The sequence below is a fragment of the Rhea pennata genome, chromosome 2, assembly GCF_028389875.1.
Source record: "Rhea pennata isolate bPtePen1 chromosome 2, bPtePen1.pri, whole genome shotgun sequence".
NCBI lineage: Eukaryota > Metazoa > Chordata > Aves > Rheiformes > Rheidae > Rhea > Rhea pennata.
Window position 1 is genome coordinate 23,607,295 of NC_084664.1, and position 22,397 is coordinate 23,629,691.

Consider the following 22,397-nt stretch of genomic DNA (forward strand, 5'->3'; position numbering starts at 1 on the left):
TCTGAATCAGAGATTGCTGTAAAAGGATAGTATCTATATTCCAGTTTCACAGAACATTTCCCCTATACTACTAGACGACCCTAGCCCAAGTATTCATGCTGTTTGTTTTGGGTTCATTCTTAGGCCAAGTAGTTTTATTACTTAGTAAGGTAGTTGGGATGTTGCTTATATGCAGATATTTTATATTTACAATTTATGCACTAAAATTTACATTGAGAAGATTGCCAGAAGTGTTATGATATGAATCATTAGTTTGGTGATATTTTATTACTTTTACAATTCCAAAGCAATAACTTTTGTCTTGGGATTTGTTAAATTGTTTCAATTATTACTTAATGGAAACAAGTATCTAAAGAAAATGCTTTCTTTTAAGTAGTATGTCTTGTTAATCCTAGAGAAGGATTTTGACATGAAACAGGTAATGAATAGAACATCACTTTCTTCTGTTACAGGATTAGCATATACCGGTAATTCTCTGTTGCTTGTATAGATGTTATTACAGCCCCTAAATTTCATATTCAGTGCCTTCATATACCTCTCTTTGGCACATGCACTTTTCTATTTACAAGTTAATTTAATGAAGATATTTTTAAGAGTAAATGTCACTTTTTCTTGTCAATGTAAAAGTTCTAAAAATAGCTGAGTTTTTTCATTTTGTACACTCTACTAAACAACAGTTCACAAACCAAAATAGTGGTAAAGAACCACTGTTCACCAAATCTGGAACATGGATAGAGTAAACACTTTCCAGGCAAAAACTTGAACAATAAAGCTGGAAAACTTTAGGGTTTTTAGGCTGAAAGGAGAAAAGGAAAACATGTCATAAAGATGTTAGAGACATTTTTCATACTACAAATGTGATAGAAAACTGCATTAGTTCAATGTTTATGATTACATATAATTTCTATTTCAATTCTTTTTACTCAATGCACCTAAAATCACCCTCACAGGATGTGCATTCCTCTTTGCTGCACTCTGGTTTTGTACTTTGGTATGTTTTAGTCCGTAAGCTGATCTAGGCAGGGGCACGTCTCAGAGTCTTACGGGTCCTTAAAGCGGAGTTTCAGAAGCTCTGAGAGGCACAGTGGTTCATCCAGCCGGAACTAACTGCAGAATGAAGACTTATATTGTGCTGTGAATAACAACAGTGCCTTGCCACAGGTAGACAGGTTTCTGATTGGAAAAGTAAGACGAGGACATAAACAAATAATTTGTCTGTATCTTACAGAGGCCAAGTGGTAGAGAGAAGTAAGATCTTCTCCCTCCTTCCCCTCTCCCCCATCCCCTCCAAAAAAAGAAAGCAAATTAAAAGTTTTAGGGCACAGGAACCTTTGGAGAATGAGTTACACGCTTGAAAGCATACCTGTTTTATTTTTCCAGTTACTTGAGCTACTTTCAAAAAAGGTACTGCTTCTCCCTACACACATCCTTTGATTGTCGTATTTGTAACACCACTACCATAACACAGAAGATAAAATATTAGTTCACTGGCCAAACTGATTTAGCAAAAACCTGTTCACTGTCAGCCAAACCTTACATGTTAAGTATGGAAGACTGGAGAAGACTCACTCCCCAACTACTGAATGTATTTTAGCCATATCATCTCCCTAAAGATTCATTTACTGATAGACCATGATTGTGATAGAAATAGGACAACAAATGACCTTCTGCTCACTAAAGCAGAAATATAGCAGTTCTGCTGCAACAACTATTGTCTTATGAATCCCCAGGACAGAAGTAGGGACCTCTTTATCCAAATGTAAGTGATCAGTCCTGTGCTGTGAGCAGTAACAGAGCAACATGGAGCGGGCTAGGGGGAGAATGTGTAACATATGCTTAACTGTGAGTTGTACTCCCTGTTGAATTTCACCTGCTAAGGGCTAGAAGTGAAAGGTCTGACTGTGTTTCTCAAATTATGATTTCATTAATAGAAGTAATGGTCCTGCTTTTGCTTCTATCAATATGTTATCATCGTTTCTACAGGAATAACTGAATACCAGAGAGAGCCTGTGTAAACTGTTTAATAAAAAGTACATTGGCCAGATGCCTGAGTGTATGAAAGGTATATGTGACATGGTTCCTATTTTGATAGGCTTGTGCTCCCTTATATCACTGGAGGACCCTTAAAGATAGCCCTGAGAAGGACCCTGTTGGCACCTGCTATGTTGCAATTCAGAACTTCAGTGCCTATGCTGAATACTCACCTTGTCGCAACAGTAAGTATTAATAGCAACCATCTTGCATCGGAGGAATTGATATTGCATTCAGTGTCTTCATCTTTCCAATTTCGGTGCAGTTTTTGTTGAGTGAGAATTAATACATGACATTATTGCATTGAACAAAGGTTTAAAGGAAAAATAGCATTAAATTATATGTCTACAATTGAATGCTTTATCATATAATTGAAAGAGGAGGAATTAAGTAAATTAAGCTCATGCAGTTTTAGACATGTGATAAAATTGGTTCTGTTTAAATGGCTTTTAATGCAGCAAACAGTTCTGGATAAGAACCAGACAGCATTTTAAACCAATTACTCATGCTTATGCTGAGTGTAAATCTCTCATCACAGGATTACCATCTGAAGACCAGACCCTGCACAGAAACGTACAAGCCTGTATCACCACTCATGCCAATATCACCCACAGTAGCTCATCTGTATAGGACTTCCAGCATGGAAGAAAGCCACACACATAAACACTGATGTTCCACACTCCCCTCTGTGATATTCAGAGGATGTGTGTCTCCTTTCCACTTGTGGTAGCAGTCACTAAGCCTTACTTCCTGGGGAACAGGAGAAAAATAGTACATGTACTTAGACCCAGGCTTGGTTACCTAGAAGTCTGCAGAAAATGCTACACATCAGATCAGTTGTTCGTTCTGTTCAGCATTCTGTCTCTAAGCATTTATGATTATTATAATACTGCTACTCTCATTACCTCGCTGCTTCAGTGACTTTCCTGAGCTTTGGATTAGACTAGGCATACAGCAGATACTGCACTCACAGATCAGAGAATTGTTCTTTTAGTTACTTTCCTAAAGGTAATGTATGCAAGATAGCAGATATAATGAGCTTACCTATCGCTTCCGGGGGAAACCTCCACAGCAGAGCTATGATAGTGTTTAATTTAACTGAGAAGGGTAGCTGTTTCAAGTTGTATGTGCTAGGCAATAGTGTGAGAAGTCTGGGCATGACTGCTTGTCAAGATATCGATTTTACAGAGAACCTGCTGAGGCAGTTATCATTCTTGCCATACGCACATGAGCTAATTTCACAGTACACCTTCTGACTGTTGCTCTACTGCAAACTGTGCTCCAGACTTCAAGTTTCTCATGGATCATTACAAAGTAAGAGGCATTTTACAGAAAAATGTAGACATTTACTCCAGATAATTAGGAGATTTCTTTGCTGTGAAGACCTAGAGACAGCATCAGACCATGTTGCTGTATTTTCTGGACATCTGACAGATGTGTGATAATGTAACTCAGTGATGCTTTTCATGGTCTACCAGGAAATCTGCACGTCTAAAGCCACTGAGACATTTGCATATACATTCAATGTTACTCTGTGGCTTTCCTTTTCTTACATTGTAATATAGCTCTAAACTGAGTTGTACTATCAAGTCTTTCTTTCATAGCCTAATCCTTATAACTGGATGGACAGGTACGGAAAGAAGCTGAACTGTAAGAAATGATGCCTATAAAATCTGTTTCATTTACTGCTGATATCTCACTATGGCTTTTTGAAAGGCTAATGACATTTGAAAAGTTCCAGTGGCCATTCCTGCTCCCTGTTTCCTGATCTTACAGACTTCAGCACTCTAGTATTCATATGAAAGCCCTAAAATGGGTGCCAGAACAGTTTATACAATTATATAAGAATATTCTACTTTCTATGTATTTGGAGACTAGACATAAAAATGGCAGAAGCAGGAAGGATGGTTTTGCATATGTAAGTGTGCATCCAAAATATGATATTATTCTTCAGTCCTTATTTAGCCAATGTGTATCAACTAAAGGACTGGGCCTTATGAAGGACACATACCCTTCTCCCTCACCATGGTGCAGATAACCAGGATGTTGTTTGAGCATTGACCCATGCTGACACCATTCACCGTGTAAGCATTTTTTTTTTAAGATTGCTTTAGTAAACATTTATTTTTGGGTTTATGGCAGTGCAAGCTGTGGCAGCCATTCTAGGATTTCTTGTTCTTTTGTTTATTTTTGTTTCTGCAGTCAAATTCAAACTAAATCCTTGGTATTTGTTGGCAAGGGACTTTCTTGACAGTAAGAGGAGAATGTCTCAATTAGCTGATCCCATTTTTCAAAATCTTCATGGGGGAGCCACACAGTCAGAGTTCTATAAAAAACTTGAATTTGTTCTGCCTTTCCTTAAATGGAATACACATTCCTTTCACCTATTTTGATACTTTTGCATTTATAGCCTTATTGCTGTAGGAGTGTTTAAACTGTCTTGTGCAAGCATGGTGAAATCAATAAGACACTTTTACCTTCGTAATTGCAGGCAATGCAGATCCTGAAGGACAAGGCTTTTGTCAAGCAGGTTTCAGCTTAGATTTTTACAAGGTGAGATTCTGCTTCTGAAATTCTGTGACCAAACATGCTTCTGATGTATCCTGAATGTTCACACATTGCCCCAGTGATCCAGAGTTTATCCCTATGCTTGTGCATGTGAAAAGTTTCATGAAGTTGTTGCAAGTTCTTTCCTTCCTTGCAAACTTAAAAGTTTCTAGTTTTAAGTGTTAATGAAGGAAAGACTGTTATCAGCACCTGTTTATCTGCTAGCAGCACTCCAGTTTAGCTCTCCTCAGTCTGTCTTAGTTTGGGCAGTTGCATTCTGGCCCAGGTGGTTCAAGATTTATCTGTGGTTCTGTTTCAGTGCCCCACTGAATTTGCTTTCCAGAGACCTGAATTTCAGGAACTAATGGGCAGCAACCAGCTTCTTTTTTTTTTCTTTTTTTTTTAAGTGAAAATAGTTTATATAAGCATGCATTAGAGGCAAACTAATCATTGAGTACAACTGGTCTCTTGTGGAAGTGACAGAGGGAGGGCTTAAGGAAATACGTAGTTGTTCCTATATACCACCAAGATGCTCCAATAGCAGTATTATGTGTCAAAGAATAAACTTTGTTATAAACCTGTTATTATCTATGCCATTATTACACCACCAGGAGCCTACAAGTATTTGATTATTACGATTGTTTTTAGTGTTGTGGAGCTACATTCTTGTTTACATTATTAATTGCTGAGGAATAAAGGCCTCAATTTAATTTCATATTCTTCATATTTCTCTGCAGAGCATTACTTTTACTTCATTGAATGTGAATGACCTCTTTTATGCTGATTTTGTTTTGTTACAAATAATAAGCAATTTTTAGAAAGTTATGTAAGTTTGAAAAAATATGGCTTTAATTCAAATGAAGATGTCTAGAGTGATCTTAACTTTAATTTAACTATGGATTTTTTTGTTAAAATCCATACACGTACATCCTTTCCTGGATCAGGGCTATTCTCCTTTATCATAATCTTAATGAACTTTTGGTCATTTAAATTGTTTTTCCATGCATATTTAATTTTGTAGTGTTCATTTGTTGTGTAATTTTATTCAATTCTGCTTTTTGTAGAATGGAGACCTGATAATAGGTGGACCTGGCAGTTTTTATTGGCAAGGTATGTTCATCTGGCTGGTTAACTTGATCTAAGAAGTGAAGCAGAAAGTGTTGTGGAAGTGCTTTTCTAGATTTTTATTATTTTCTCAGTTTAACCAGTTTTCAGTCTATCTTAAGTGGGTATAGATCAGAAGAATTGTTTAACAAGCAACTGAGTAAATTGGTGAAATTCAGACTATGGATTCTATAGGAAATGAAACAAATAGAAATAACTATTTTCATGTTGGTATTTTGGCATATTAGTCATTTAATTAAAAAGATTACTTTTTTCTAGAAATACTGCTATTTTAAAAGTAATTCATACTTATACAGTGAATATAACATTTTCAAAGCTTTTGTCACTGTTTGTTAGTGACTACAACTTTTTACTGCTATCTATATGTATTTTTAGTTCATTTGTGAGAGCACTAGTTTCCCAGATGTAGTATTTCATATAAATGAAGCCTAGTAGAGGGATAGTAGGGTATTTTTGTTTTAACCTGTTTGGATATGCTGATTCCCATACTCTGCCTATGAGCCTGCCTGTTGTTAGCCCCACTGATACATGTTTTTGCACTGCCCTTAATGAAGCAAGATTCTAGTTGATTCTGATGGCAGGGCATGCCTAGCTTTGAATTCTCCATTGAGAAATCACTTCCGTTTGTCTACTGCATCTATACCGTACATCATCAAAAGGTAGCTGTTCTGGAGGAGCTGATCCTGAAAAAACTTGTCCTTGGTTTGAGTTAGCACCTTGAAATGGATCTGGACTTGTTCTGGTAACAGTTCAATAGAGTAACAGTGCCTTGTTGTATTAATTTATATGTACTCAAGAGACACACAGGGTAATAATATAGAAAGACTGAGTGAAGATATCTACTCTCTGCATCTGTGCCACCTTATCCCCTGCAGTTCTGTTCTGCTCTCCCTATTCTGTAGAAACTGGCTCTCCTTCGTGTACCTTTTATTTATGAAGTTGTTTGAATCTAGGTCAGGTAATCACTGCAAGTATTGCGGATATCATTGCAAATTACTCCTTCAAGGATATTCTAAGGAAACTGGCACGAGAGAAGCAAACAGGAGTGGCACAACCTACGTATGATGACAATTACATGGGTAAGCTAAGCTATATGTCAGTTAGCAGTCTATTGCTAACAGATTAATTAATCCTAAATCTTAGTGAGACTTATGTACATGAGAAAACAAACCCAAAATTACTAATGCCCTAATCCTGAGAGGATTTGAACTCATGTTTTGCCTTAAGCACAACTGCAAATTAGTGATCTGCTAATTACTGCAATGGGGTTATGAACATCCTTAAAATCATGCATAGTAACAAGATTTGAAGGATGATATCTTAAATGAATCATTAGGCTGTTATTTGTATTATTTGATCTTAAATTAAGTAAGCAAAAATACAGAATTTTCCTATTTGGGCCTTCTGTCATTCCATGGAAATTGTCCAAGTTTACAGTAATTAAAGATTATTTCAGTTTTTAATAAATAAAAGAGAATTTAGTTACACAGTATTTTGTAAGTACTGCATAAATAGACAAGACAATTCTCCCTAATGTTGCAAAATGCAATTGAAGTAAGTAATAGCAAAAGCTGGTTTGAAGATACAATGTAATAAATAGGAAAAGCCCTCCATATGTAGTTTTTGCAAGTACTGATATTTTCTAAGAATTCACATGATAGTCACATATCTCTGAGAGTAACACAGGTTTTTCTTCACATAATTAGAGAAAAGATGCAGTGAAATTTTAATGCAATGATACATCTTTTCATCCCTGCCCATAGAGTTGGAGTTACAGTCACTGATACAATCCAAAAGTCTTTACTCTGTCAATAGCAATTATTTCACTTACAGATTTACTAAAGCCCCAAGAGGTGCTTAAATACATTGTTGGAAATCTGTCTTCCTTACAGAGCTAAAACAGGACAATCACACATTACAGTACGGTAATGAAGACCTAAACAGCATCAGTAACTTTTAGGACAAATTACTGTAGTACCTGCAGGTTTTTCAAATTAATTTTTGAGTATTAATGCTTTAACAACTCATTTAGGGGGGAAAGTAGATTTACTGTCCATGGAGACATACAGTTAATTCAGTTAATTTTCTTTTCTCCACTCAGTTTTAGTATCCTAATTCAGAACTTTTTAATTCTGATGATCAGATGAGCAGACAAATCTGATTGTCCTTGCAGAAGTATCTTTTCTGGAAAGAAACAGTTTGTGAAGTTTTTTGTTTGTAATTATCTTTAAACAGGATACTCAGTGGCTGCTGGGGAATTTACTGGAGATTCTGAACAAGGTAAGAAGCCATATACGTGAGTGGAGACAATATGGCTCTGTATATATTAAATTCCTCAATCAAGGTCTCTATACAGACAAATACTTCCTTAGAAGGTGTAGCATGCCAGAGCAGAATTTCAGTAACCTGAAAGTGTGAATTGCCTAAAATAAAAAAATAAAAATTGTATCTTTCTGCCTGTGTGTCTGTTCTGCAGTCAGAGCTATGACCGCAGCACAGATGGACTCACCTGGGCTAACTTAATTTAGCCAGTTTGGTGACCAGTAGTAGTAACATGCAGAACTGTCTGTATAAACCTGTACAGTCTTTGGATCCACACTCAAGTTACTCACCTGCGCTGAAGTTCTGGGTCTTAACCTTTGATTGGTCAGATGTAACCCAGTTTGGAAATGTCTGTATATGCTGAAAGCACCTTTCACCCCAAAAGAACTGGACAACATCTCACAGGCTTAATAGCATTGCTTAAAGATGTAATCACTGTGAAACCTCCTGAAATATTTCATAATCCCAAAAGCACTGTATTCTAGGACTGGATACTTTCATAATTGATAAAGTAGGACAACATACACCAAGTGAGGAACAGATTTTAACCAAAATTGTAGAATGCCTTTTTTTTTTTTAATGGGCAGAATGTCACTGCATAACTTAGAATTTAGCTGAAACACTGGTTCATTTTGTTCCCTCTGGCAAAAGGTTACACAGGATCTTTATTAGTTTCACATGGTCAGGAAAGACTGCAGTGGAAGATTGCGGATGCAGCAACATAGTTCTGTAGTTCTTCTCTAAGGATAAAGTCAGAGCAATCCATCCTACTGGGTCTTGGATTAGCAGCAGCAGTTCCTGGAATGTCACTGTAATTTTAACTAAACACCAACAGGACTTGAATCACACTCAACTGGAATGCTGAACTTGTAGCCCAAGGTACCTGTCTCAGAAGAATTAAAAACAAGCTGAATGTTGTTAGATTTTTAAGCTATAAAATAGCTTTTGTGAGTGTATTAGAAATTAAACACTAGTTTTAGGATGTCTGCAAGTTGAATCCAGTGTAGAGCAGTTCTTGTTGCAGCTCTTTCAGAAGAGTATGTTAAAAATAATCACTTATAAACTCCTCCATGATTTATCTATTTTGAGAAATTGTTTTAAAATTGCGCAGGATTTCCAAGTATATAGCTCAGCTGAGAAAATACATGGTCCCTGATGTTTCATATCTTAAGAGCTGTTATGTCTTGTGTATGGCTGACAGTCTGTCATAAAGAAAGACAGCTTGCTTGAAAGAGTGAATAGCAGCGTGATCCAGACTCATGAAACTGATAGACAGTACGTTTCTGCAAATGGATTCAACTGCCCAGAACTGCTGCTGCTTAATCCTTTTAGAAAAAAAAGTTAAGAGTTTACTCTCCTATGCCACTATATGGTCAGAAAGAAATAGAGGACACAATTTTGAGCCCAACTCTGTAACCTGAAAAAAGAAGATGCATCCCTGGTAATGGAAGGCTGCAGCCACCTATTTTAATGCATACTCACAGTTTTGTAGTAGTCCTCATGTGAGTAAGTCAAGGGAGTGATTGGCATGAAGAGCTGCATTGTTGGCAGCAACAGTCCTGTGTTCAATCCTTCTTTACTACTTGCATCTCCCCTTGACATACCATTGTTCACCATAGAAAGATAGATAAACCAAACAGGAATAGATGCATATGAGGTCAGTAGAAGCAGATGTTTGAGCTGCTTTGATAGCTGAGACTCCTGGTGCTGTCTTATGAAGTGAGTATACTCTGGAGGGCAAATTTAAACAGTAATACTGCAGGCTGTAGCTTTGCTTTTTCCTTTTCTTTCTTTTTCTTTCAGTAGTTGATTAAAATCTGACCATTGGGCAAGAATCACACCCTGGGGAGCAGCTATGTTCAATATTTCATGTTCTTGTTCAATGAATTCCCCCAGTGCCACTCACAAAAATTTGTTTGCTGTACTCTTGGATAGGCTATGCCAAACCTGATACCATCAAAGTGTGAAACAAGCCAAGCGGTAGATGAGAAAAAATACTGTGCAGTCAGAAAAAAGGGGAATTTGCGGACAGTTGTGTTTAATTTCTGTACTATAGTGTGTCACAGTCAGTTCTGGTTCAGTCAATCCACTGTCATCAGGTAACAAGCTGAACTACTAAAAGTTTTATTATACTGTGCTATGCTAAGTAATGCTAAGCAGAAAGAGACCTCTGTCCAGTTAGGGGCCAGTATATTCAGCAGTTAGAGATATAATATTTCATGCACTTACATGCATCAAATGAATGTTAAAATCTTGTGAATGAGTCTCTTGAAGTGAATTAAAGATGTTTTACGTCAAGAGTAAAGAGTTATACGTCAAGGAAGATTTAAGTAGAATGGGATGCATGTTGCAAGCACCATTCAGGTAATATAACCTGTTCACTACTCATTATTTATCTTTTCAGAGTTGGTTGCTGGAGTCCCAAGGGGAGCACAGAACTTTGGCTATGTATGTACTGGACCTATATTTTATCCATAGTGATGATGCAGTTAGACTATACCGAGGGTTAAAAGCTATGTTGTATTTTATGTCTTTCTGAGCCTAAACTTTCCACTCAGGCCTAACTGACATTGACTTTTACCCTCAAGCTTATCTAGTTGGGTTGAAATGCTTTACTGGCTTGACCTTTGAATATTAGGCTTTCATTCCCTTCTAAAGACTATGTTTTCAATAGTCAATTACAAGCATGCTATGAATATTATTAATATACCTATATGCAGAAAGTTACTAGACTCTAGCCTGAAGTATTTTATGTGCAACCTTTTGTCCACAATGGAGAAAAGTTGAAGTTTGGATTATTCATATCCGATGTTTATTTTCCATGCTCTTTCTAGTTACACACACTGAATACCAGACACAAAGAGTCATGGAATACTGTTGGAAGTGGAGGGAGAAAACAATATGCATGTGTGGATACAGCTTCTGTCTCATAGAAGATTCAGGACCAATCTGATGGGCCAACTGAGTGATCTCGGTCACAGACACATTCTGTAGTTTTGCTGGACCCAAAACAAATGATATATAGCTTTGTTCTCAAAAATGGGATGAATATGTTTATATATATATCTCATGAGATGAGATACAAGGCATTTAAAATTGATTTGCAGTGATGTTGCAATGTAACATCTCTGTTAGTGCTTGAAACTTTTTGTATTTTTCTGTTACCAGGTCTCAATTATTAATTCTTCAGACCTGACCTTTATCCAGAACTTCACTGGTGAACAGGTAATGTCAAGGAACTACAAGAGGAAGTATTGTATCTGTAGAGGATATAATTTCATTAATGTAAAATATTTTTATCATTTAGAATTAAGATCCATAGAAACAAAGACGTTTATCAGTAAAACTTTTTTTAAATGATATATGATATGAATGCATATCTATTGTTTTTTATTTCCAGATGGCTTCTTATTTTGGGTACACTGTTGCAGTATCTGATGTTAACAATGACGGGTAGGTTATCAAATATATTAATCTCCTGCAGAACATACATAGAAGCAACGCCTGATACCACATGCCCCAATCTCTATAGGAAATTCCAGTTTTAGGAAATAGTGTTTAAAGTGACAGTGACAAAAACTATCAGTAAATAGTCCTGATTATTCCTCCCTAAATAGTAAAAGTTAATTTATTAATAAACATAGGTTTTCAGGTGCTTTAAACCTTAAAATTCTTCTCTTAACTTTTCTGCTTTTATAATTTTAATTGTTGGTATAGCCTTACCTTTGTGGAATCACAGTGGCCTAAATATTTGCCGTCCTAATTTAGATAACTTTATCTTCTTGAAGATCTTTTCAAAGCAGTGTGGCAGAGTGGGAATGTCCAAACTCAGAGAAAACAGAACTAGTTAGAGATAGAGTGAATAAACAGTGCTAGCTGCAGGTGGGAAGAGACAGGAAAAGGCAAAAGCAGAACAGTTCATTCTCCCCTTCTCAAAAGCAGATAAATCTTCCCATGTGCAGACCAGACACAGCCTCATTTCTCAGTTTTAAGAGCTTTTCAATATCATTAGCTCCTCACCCCAGCATCTGCTGGTTGGCCATCCATTTTCATCACCAGTACACCTTCCAGAAGACCAAAAAGTGTTGGTGACCCATAGCTGTTACGAAAAGCATTGTGCTTATCTGAGGGAAAATGCCTCTTAACTCGGAGTTAGGTCTGATGACGCTCTCTGGGATTTCAGGCCATATTCAACAAAACACTTAACTTTGAACTAATTAAAAGCTGTAGAAGATGAGGACTTAAGTAAATGAATATTGATTCCTGCTTTCTGTCAAAGAAATAAAGATCACTCAGAGCTTCGGAAGTGTGCACAGTATTGAGCTACGATTATATTAACAGCTGTGTATACTTTTGCTTATTGCAAAATATCTTAGATGTGTCTGCTTCATGTTTTTTGTTGCAATTATTTCATACAAGGTGCTTAAATATAGTGCATTAAATACTTTCTTTGGGCTAAATCATTACTTTCCATTAGTGGCCCTGGAAGAGTTAGGGATACAAGAAAAGGGAAAAGTAGGGAGGTGATAAAAATGTTATTGCAGTTCCAAAACAAAAAAGAAGCTTCAGCAGTTTCTACAATGGCTTCACAGTAATGAAACCTTTCCAAGCTTCTGAGGACAAAATTACTCATAGTACCATAGCTTTTGGTAAAAATTCCTGTGAACTGTCAGGATAATTTTAGTCTTACCATACGGCACATGAAAGTGTGGAGAAGCGTTGATGTAAGTTAAAACAGGCACTAATTAAACTTTCAGAGGACTTGCTAGTTAATTTCTCACTTTCTCACTAATCCAAACTATTTCCTGTGCAGGTTATTTCCTGTGAATCATAGAATTACTTGGCAGGTCTCATATTTTCTGAATACCTCTAAGACTGCAGTTTATGTCAATAATATAATGAAACTGCTGTTGAGGCCTGTGTGGTCTCCCAGTCTATATCTTAACGGAAGTCTAATGACTCTCTCTGAGATCCAAACATCCCACACAAAACAAAATACAAAAAAGCTCTGCTTGATAAACATGTCTGATTAACTATGCAGTCTGTAGTTGCTCAATTGCACATACAGTCAATAGAAATATTTATTTGAAAGGGAGAGTAAAACTGAAAAAAATTGCAAGAGGGAAATGACTACTTCAGATTCACTTGGAGTTTTTGTGCAGCTAAGGACAGAGGAGATGATAGCAATTACCTTATCAACACCAGAAACCTAATCAAGTTATATGCTGAAAAGATTAATAGGGATGATGCATTTCTGTTATAAGGTATAAAGCTTGACTCTAAAATTAGGGTCATACTAGGAAAACAGCTCTGTGGACATTCTGCTCCAGCAGTTCTGCCAAGTTTTCTGGGGTAACACTTGCTATTACATCCACACTATTTTAGAGTTGCAGGCATGACAAAGAAATTGTGGGTATTATTTGAGCTACTATATAGTTACACTCTACTAATAAAAAGAAATGCATAGTGAGTCCTAACTAATCAAGCTTTGTCATCAACTTATGGACTATGTTCTTAGTAAAGAGAAAAAGGAGAACATTTTCGATCCAGACTGAAACAGTTCAATTAAAATAGTGGAATAAATGTTTACTAGTCTTTTATTTGACCTATGTCAAAGCTCTCCGTAGTTATACTTCCACCTCTTGGCACTTCGCGTACTTTGGTTTTTATTACCCAGCAGGATACACAGGAAATGCATACAGTCCCAGCAGGTGGTTAACTTGTACTTTTTAACGTTTTTTTTCTTTTTTTTTTTTTATCAGAAGGGAAGCAATACTAGCTAGTTACCTTTATGTGCTGGAACAAACGTAAATGGACTGAATTATGTGAACTGTAACATCTTAGTGCAGTGATGAAATAACTCTAATGAAGCAGTTCAAAATACCACCGTAAGCTGAACTGCAGTTTATGGTTTAATGTTATTCTCTAGGGGCTTTTGCTTTGCTCTTACTGTCTTTTAAAGGGAATCACGTCAATCTGAATTTGGCTCAGTACTCCTAATTTTGCAAACATAAACTCATCCAGTTAAAAGCCGGTTGATGTACCCTTCTTCACAATTAAAAATAAGTAATTTCAAACATATAAATGCTTATAACCAAACAAGTGACTCATCTTGAGTGCTTCAGGTCTAAATACAGAATCTTTAGGACCTGGAAAGTAAAACTGACTGTAACGCAAGGCAAAGGGTAAGGGTCTGTGTTAGCAATATTTGCTTTCACAGAATCACAGAATGGTTGAGGTTGGAAGGGACCTCTGGAGATCATCTAATCCAGCCTCTCTGCTCAAGCAGGCTCCCCTAGAGCATATTAGACAGGATTGTGTCCAGGCGGGCCTTGAAGATCTCCAGAGAAGGACACTCTACAACCTCTCTGGGCAACCTGTTCCAGTGCTCCATCACCCTCACAGTAAAGAAGTTTTTCCTTTTCTTTTTACCCACTTGGAGAGAAACTGGGAAAAAGTAAATTAGGATCCGAGAAACAGAAGAAGCCTTCCTCGCTGACTATGATATATTAATATGACAGTAAAAATAAAAAGCCTTAGTGCATGAAGGAGAATTCTCTCTTGCAGAGGACTTGCAAAGCAGTTTGTGCTGACCTGCATTGCTCAGCACTGACGGAGAAGGGGCATAAGAGTACAAAGGCAGCAAGGCTTTGGTAGGGGTGGGATATGCCAAGGCCTGCAGGGAAGACAAGCTAAGTGCTTGGATGGATGTTCCAGGTAGCTCTGCTGCTCATAGCCAATCTGGCATAAGTTGGTGTAATACAGATGGCTGCCTTCCTTCTTCTCTTCCCTCAGCACATCAGAAAAAGAGCCATGTTAACTAGTGGGTTTTGCTCCCTGCTTCCTGGACTATTCATGCGTTTTATACAATCATAGTCATTTTTTTTTTAAACAAAAGTATAAATATTCCTAGAAGAGTAATCCAGGACTGCGCACTTTCAGCTGAGATGCCGTAATCCCTAGACGACAGACTCCAGCTCCTGACTGTTTGCTTTCCACCTCACCTTGTGAATCTTGCGTTCTGGGCTGATCAGTGACAGCAGTCTGAGAGATGGGTAGGCAGGGTAAGGAGGACCTATGTTTCATCCCCTTTTCTTTGGATATGCACCTTTTCTTTGGATATAGGCACATAAATCACCAAGGTAGACACTCCGAATCAATTCCATTGATGAACTGAGAGTTTCCTGGCTCTGAATCTTTTGGTTCTTTATGACCTCTGAAAGTCTGCCCTTAGTCTTGCGATATTTTATTTGTAAAGTATTCCATCATAGTCTGCCTTTTCTGTTTAGACTATACAATGAGCAAGGCTCATCTTTTACTTCATGGTTTATACAGCACACATAACACCATAGGGTCCCAATCTCAATGGGAACATCTGGACTTTGCTGTAATAAGCTAATAATTGATGATAGCACTAATGTGTAATGCTTTTTGTACATAACAAATGTAAAATATCTTGTAAAAAAGAGCATTTGTAATCTGTTTGCATTGTTGGTAATGTTTCATGGCAACAGTTTCTGCTAGCATTCTGTCCCAGTCTCTAACATCTTCCATTAGGAGAGGAGGACTTTTGACGTTTAGTATAGAAGGAAGGCTCCGCCTTTGGTGTTAAGTCAGCATCTGCTTCCTTTCTTTTTTTTTTAGTTATCCATGACATAGGGTACTATCTGACCTATAAAGAAAAGAACAACAGCACGAAAGTGACCTCACGTTTTGAATTATAGTTTCCTTTATGGAAACAAACTATAGAACTTAATACAAAAATATAATTTCTATAATTATTTTGTCATAATTTATAAAATGTAAAAGTTCTACAAAGTGATTAAAGGCTTTTAAGTGAGATATTCTGTATTAAATTCTGTGGTGTAAGTTAGAACTCTAGCATATATCTGTGGTAAAATACTAGCTGAGTTACTTCTACCTTCTCTAGATTTTTCTGTAAAGATTAAGGAAAACAGTGTAGTGTATTTTTTACTAATTGCTTTCTCAATGGACAAAGCCTTTGTGAAAGCATCCGTGTTGTGAATATGGTGAATTGAAAGATGAGCATTTTCTACAAGTTCTACCAAATTTAATGTTAGAACAAGAGAATATGTTTTCCAAATTAAAAATTCTAGGATCAAATAGTACTAGTTGTTTGCAGTAGCAGAGTTCCTTAATATGGATGATCAGTGTCCACTGAATATAATGGGAATTTTCCTATTAGTTTTTAAGGATTTTAGAGCAACCCTTAGATATTCATCTAATATTGGTTCATATCTCAGAATCAACTGTTAAGGTTATTTTTTCTTGTTACATCTATCTATCAATCTTCCTTGATTTTATTCTATATTCTCCAACAAAGGGTCTTTTATTCTGCCAAATAAATGTTGGTAACATACTTCAAAACACTCCCATGTTAGAACAAAATGCAAAATATTCTTTGATTGGTCTCTGTTCTTATTGGAGTAGCATAACAGACAGGAGGACTTCTTCTCCCAACCTCATTTTTCTGTGACTTTTTGATGTCTTTTCTCTTTAATACTTAATATAGCAAATTACTTACACCCTGCAGCTACTCATGTACCTCATACTCAACGGAATAGTTTTCAGCAGTGAAGCTGCTTCTTTTTCTCACATCTTCCATCTGCATTAGTGTTGAAGAATTCTCTACTCATTGATGCTGTACCTGTGTTTCATGGATACTACTGCAAAAAAATCTCCTGAAAGTGGCAATTTTTGTTCTATTGATCACACACTGATAAATAATTTTTAAAAAGATCTAGACTTTATACTAAAATTTGCACTGTTAGTAGGATAGATCTACAGAATTTGTTCCAGTAACAAGTCAACTCTGAGTTAAATTGCTGACCCCTGGATTGTTAACTGCAAAATGTAGCATTTCAGTGTCTTTTGTTGGCATTTTGAAATACAAGGAATTCTATCTAAGCATAATAAAAAACTTTTTCATTGTGATGGTGATCGAACAGTAGAAGGGATTGCCCAGAGTGGTTTTGGAGTCTCCCTCCTTGGAGATATTCAAAACCTGACTGGACATGGTCCTAGGCAGCCTGTTGCAGTTTTGAGCAGAGGGGTTAGCCTAGATGGTCTCCAGAGATGCCTTCCAGCCTCAACTGTGCTATGATTCTATGATCAATTCTCTGCTTCCTGTTTAACAAATAAACAAGCTATGTATTGATTACATTCATTTTCTTAATGACACTCTCTTTTGTTTGACTGTTCCAGTTTAGATGATATTTTAGTTGGGGCCCCTCTCTTCATGGAAAGAGAATTTGAGAGCAAACCTAAAGAAGTTGGGCAAGTTTATCTATACCTTCAAGAAAGTGCTTTCTTATTTCGAGATGCGCAAATTCTGACTGGCACTGAAGTGTTTGGGAGATTTGGCAGTGCAATCACACATCTTGGAGATCTCAATCAGGATGGATATAATGGTAATCTTTCCATGTGTAACATTAAAATTAAGAATAGCTGAATGGTGCATAATGGGATCTTTTTTCAAATGGCACCATGCAACGAAGCATTTATACCAGTAAACTGCAATTTAGGAAGAATTCAGGAGCCTAAGTCAAGAAAGCAGTCCAGCAAAACTGTCTAACTTGTATAATTGTCTGAGGTAGCCTGGATGCTCGAGGGAGCACCTAGAGTTAGGCTCCTGGGCATGGCCAGTAGCACCCCAGTCTTTTCTGAATGCATTTCTTGACTTCCTGTTTCCAAGATGCTAGAGGTCTGTAAATCAGGCATCTATGCATCTAAAATGCTAAAGAGTTTTTTTGTGGAAGAGTTATTTTGCACAGCAACCTTAAAGATACCTTGCTCACTGAGGAAAAATCAGTGGACGGAGCTCCTACTTAGCGTAAGGGCTCTTTTTCAAAGTGCTCTAGCCATTAGACTCAAGGGCAAAGTGGCCAGTTTATGACTCCTATGCTGGCATAAATCATCTGAGGAGCTATAGGACTGTACTGGGTCCAGGGTGCATAAAAATCTGAATCCTATCCTGTGGAAAGAACCTAGCAGGTTGAAGCTACTGCGAGTTCCCTCCCTGGGTTGTCCTGGAGCCCAACTGGACCTCACAGTGGAGAGTTCTCGTTTCCCACCTCTGAACAATGGCTGGTGCCCTCAGCTTCTGCAGGTAGGGAAGATTGGTCTTCCAGTTCTTTAGCATTCTGGTAAGGAAGGGAGGAGATATTCTTGCTTTTTACCTTCACTGCTATAGAGAAGGCTGAGAAGGATCTAGAGCCAAGGTCCCTTACTTCATGAATGATGAAGTCAGCAATAAAGCTTGAGTGCCTCAGTGAAGGCAAGAATTCCAGACTCTGAAGTCAAGTGTAGTAAAGATGTCCCACTTCAGCTGGATGAGAACCTAAAAACTAGAGGTGTAGATACATATCCTCCTTCAACGTTTCCTATTGGCTAGCTCTGCTATCATGGCTATTGAATCTCAATCTGAATACGTAATTCTCCCCACTTCCATATGTAGGCCCTGAAAAGAGCACTGTAAATTGCACTTCTTGGCACCATGTTTTTAAGTATTACAGTGTGCATTTGTATAATGCCTAAGGCCTCCTGTTGAATTCCCATTTCTCCTATTCTCCTTTCACAATGTTTACTTGATATAGATGAAAACGTTGCATTCCATTGTTCTCTTTTGCATACTAAAGTGTTGGATGTTTGAGAGTATTTTTCCTCTATGTTTTTTGTCTGGAAAAAGAGCAAAATGGTATTTTTTCTAACAGCTATTCTTTATTAATTAAGTGATAGAGGAAATTAGGGAAAATTTGTGCCTTTTTAAATAGTTAGAAGTAGGAGTAGCCATTCATTAAGTATCAATTTATTGAAGTTCATTAAATTCTCTGGAAATATGGCAGAAGAATCCAGTGTAGACTGGATATTTGTGAGCCTTTGTCATGCAAATTTGACATATAAAAGAGACTTAATATTTTTTGTGTATTTGGCTTAAGACTAGAGACGTTAAAGAAGTACAGAAAGTCATAGTTCTGGGATATGTATAGCAGAAGCCATTTATATCTGTTTTCCTGCAGGGACTTCTTACTTTATTTTAATTGTGTCCATTCCTTTTATTCTTTTATTATGCTACAGACATTGCTATCGGTGCACCATTTGCAGGAGAAGACAGAAGAGGTAAAGTGCTCATTTACAACGGATATAGTGATGGGTTAAATACTAACCCTTCCCAGGTTCTCAATGGGGCCTGGGCCTCACAGTCCATGCCTTCGGGATTTGGCTTCACTCTAAGAGGAGACTCAGATGTAGACAAGAATGATTACCCAGGTAAGATTTTTTCATAAGAAAGAGAATTCCATATTTCAGTTCTCTGGAAAATGCATCATGCCTAAGCTTCTCCTTTTGGGAGGCAGAGGTCAATTTAAAGAATAGACATATTTTTGGATAGTTGCAGCTTACTTCCCCAAGAGTTAAAATCAGACAAAACAAATACTCCCTTTCCTGTGAAAAGACATGATCAGAAGTGCAAGAAAGGTCTTAAATAGTTTCATTAACATAAAACATGTGAAGTTTGCAATAAAAAGCTTAACCCTTTCCCCCCTTTCAAAAATTGAATGCTCTCAGCTTATTGAACTTGTAACGTCTCCTTCATCCTGACATTCTTTCTTAATTAAAAACATGTTGTGTTATAGAAGAAGGGATTGACTTTGTTTTGTTGCTAAGTTGTTTTCTTAAAACTTTGCTTTTGGAAGAGACACTGGGCTATATATAGGTTCTTAATCGCTTTGATCTCATTACAAAAAAAACACAAAGAATACAAAGACATTGCTTAAAGTCAGAGATTTCATTCGGACCTTTCCATGTTTTTTTATTTTCATTCTGCTGTATGGACTCTTCCTTTTCAGGTTAGCTTTGATTCTTCCTTATTAGTGTACCTAAAATCTGTTCAAATTTATCAAGTTTGTAAAATTTCTTGTGAGTTTTGCAGTGGAGGAGGGTTTTGCAGATTTTTTTTGTTTGTTTGTTTAAGAGAAGAATACCCTGTCTGAATGTTTAAGATATTTTAAATGTGATTGTATTAACTCTCTGTGCTCTAGAAGCAAATCTGTTCTGTTTCTCTTTGTCAGAATTCAGAAGCCTGACAAGAGTGTGCAACAGAACATCGTGGCTTTTTATTGTGAGAGGTTGATCCACAGCAGAATCGTAGTAGTCTGTATTTCATAACTCACGATGAAATCGCTTTTGTTAGCTTGTTTTCTTTTGAGGCTGGTTGTTCTTGAACGTTTCAGTCTTCACTTCTTGTTTCAGAAGTGAAAGTAGTCATTTTCAAAGGAACAAGAAGTGGGATCCCTTTTGTCTTTGTGTTGGACTGTAAAAGCTTGAAAGAGGTTTCTTCTTTAAAAAAATAGTAAGAGAGTTTCTGGGGAGGTGTGTTTGCAGTAGAAATTAAGGTCATGCCAATCAGAAAAGCTGACTGCGCAGAAGTTAAGTGAGGTAGTCACAAGACTGAAGTGAGAGCATCTTTAGCATTTGAGAAAAGAAAGGACTTTCAGACACTGTTTTGACCTTTGTTTGCATTTTGTTGATGGTGCTATTAATAGTCTCTCATTGTCCATGACTGATGAGGTTCTTTTTGACAAAGGAGCTCTTTAATAAAGTTTTAAACATTCTCTAAAGTACCCCTGAGGCCCCCCAGCAAAACCAAAGAAAACAGGATATTACATTCCTGACATTTCCAAGATTGAAAGATAGAAAGAGGCAAAGGAGAGATCCTTTCAGGTTGTCTTTGAGCCAGATTGGTAAAGATGAAGAATAAAAGTCTAATTAATATATTAAAATACTTTTTATGGAATATCTTTTACACTTATTAATGAAGATTTTGAGTGACAGACCTGGGTGTCTCTATATGTGCACTGACTGCTATAGTCAGTTCAATTGAGAGATTTGCTGTATTTATCCTGCTTGTTTCTTGGCTCCATTTTGCATCCTAATTTAAGAATTTTGCACTGTGATATCAGCTTACTGTGTACTGAAAGGGGATTGATTTGATCTTAATTATTTTAAAGCAGTAACTGCATTTATCGTAATGAGTTTTTTTCTCAGTCCCTCAGTTGAATACCTGGAAGAGCAGTCTAGAGCACTAGTGTCTCTAGTCACTAGCATCTCACATTCTCTAGAGCCTGTCAGAAAATGGCAGAACAAAAAGTCTTAATCAGCCACCTCTTCGTTACTCCACAAAGATTTGAGGCACCAAAATAAAGTTGTAAAAATAGTGCAACCTTGGCACAATGTTAGCACAACAATGGAATACCTTCCTATGGGAAAAAGAAGGAAAGAAAGGAAAGAATACAGGGAAATGTCCAGGGCAAACACATGAGGCAGTCAAGTAATCCTTCTTGTGTCAAAAAGCTTTTCTTCTCCACCTCCTGACAGAAATCCTAAAGGACAGCCCTTGTACAAAGGAGAAAGGAGGGGTAGAACTAGGAAGGAACAGGAAGGAAGTTTTATTTTAGATGTTAGCTGGGAGGTATTTGCTGATTAGAAGGTCTAGGAAACTACTCTCTGTAATTCATTGCTTCCCAAACGGCTGGTCATGACTGTGGTTCAGGGAGGGTTGTGCAAGATTAGGAAAAAAATCTCAACATTTTTCAGTTAAGCTTTTTCACATGTGTATTATGAAAATTACAAAATTTTAAGAAGTAAATATAAATTTAAGAAAATGTATTATTAAATTTGTTGGTTTTAAACCCTTTTATAAACAGAAAAAAAATTATGTTGACTAATGACTCTCAGAATTTCAGTTTCCTGGAGACTGAGAAAAAAATGCCATCTGTAATGACTGACTGTAGGTGTAAACACACTTTGCCATAATCTGTCTTTGCTGAGCCCAGGAACCAGTGCTCTTAGTGCAGCAAGTGACTGAGTTACAAGTTAGGAAATTAAGTTCCTAAAAAGTGAGATTGAGCCACAGTCAAATTTTTTCCCGTGGGAGAAGGGTTAAAGCCCGTCTTGCTTAGAGGTTCAAGTCAGGCTGGAATTCACCTAATTGTCTCCTGGAGAAGAACAGCCCATCTCATTTGATACAGGAAGTGATATCTTTCTCTCTTCATCCAGTGCCAGTATAAGCTCAGGAACAGAGAGGGAAATAGGGAGCAGGCAAAGGCTGCCAAACACTCAGTGCTGTTGAAAACCCCCAGCTTTCCTGGGGGTAGAGTGGCTTTTCCTTCCCCCTCTGCCTGCAACTCCTGGCCAGTAGAGGGAAAAAGGCCAGCACCTGCTTCCTGGTCTTATTCCTAGAAAAGGCATAGAAAGACCTCCTTGTCCCTCCTGGGTAAAAAGAGCTGAGTGAGGGAAGCTGTATAACTAATACAGCAGAAAAAATTATCAGGGATGCATTTAACTGCAGCATG

General features: G+C 37.2%; 1 protein-coding gene across 1 annotated transcript in view; it reads left to right on the top strand.

The window, feature by feature from the left end:
* Nucleotides 1-22,397, top strand: part of ITGA8 (integrin subunit alpha 8) — a 108,663-nt gene that overhangs the window by 12,825 nt on the left and 73,441 nt on the right. The window contains exons 4-13 of the mRNA XM_062567608.1: nucleotides 2,093-2,216; nucleotides 4,523-4,584; nucleotides 5,643-5,688; nucleotides 6,657-6,782; nucleotides 7,939-7,983; nucleotides 10,430-10,473; nucleotides 11,194-11,250; nucleotides 11,426-11,478; nucleotides 17,251-17,456; nucleotides 19,123-19,314. Of these exons, the coding sequence (XP_062423592.1) occupies nucleotides 2,093-2,216; nucleotides 4,523-4,584; nucleotides 5,643-5,688; nucleotides 6,657-6,782; nucleotides 7,939-7,983; nucleotides 10,430-10,473; nucleotides 11,194-11,250; nucleotides 11,426-11,478; nucleotides 17,251-17,456; nucleotides 19,123-19,314 (955 nt within the window). The remainder of the gene's footprint in view (nucleotides 1-2,092; nucleotides 2,217-4,522; nucleotides 4,585-5,642; nucleotides 5,689-6,656; nucleotides 6,783-7,938; nucleotides 7,984-10,429; nucleotides 10,474-11,193; nucleotides 11,251-11,425; nucleotides 11,479-17,250; nucleotides 17,457-19,122; nucleotides 19,315-22,397) is intronic.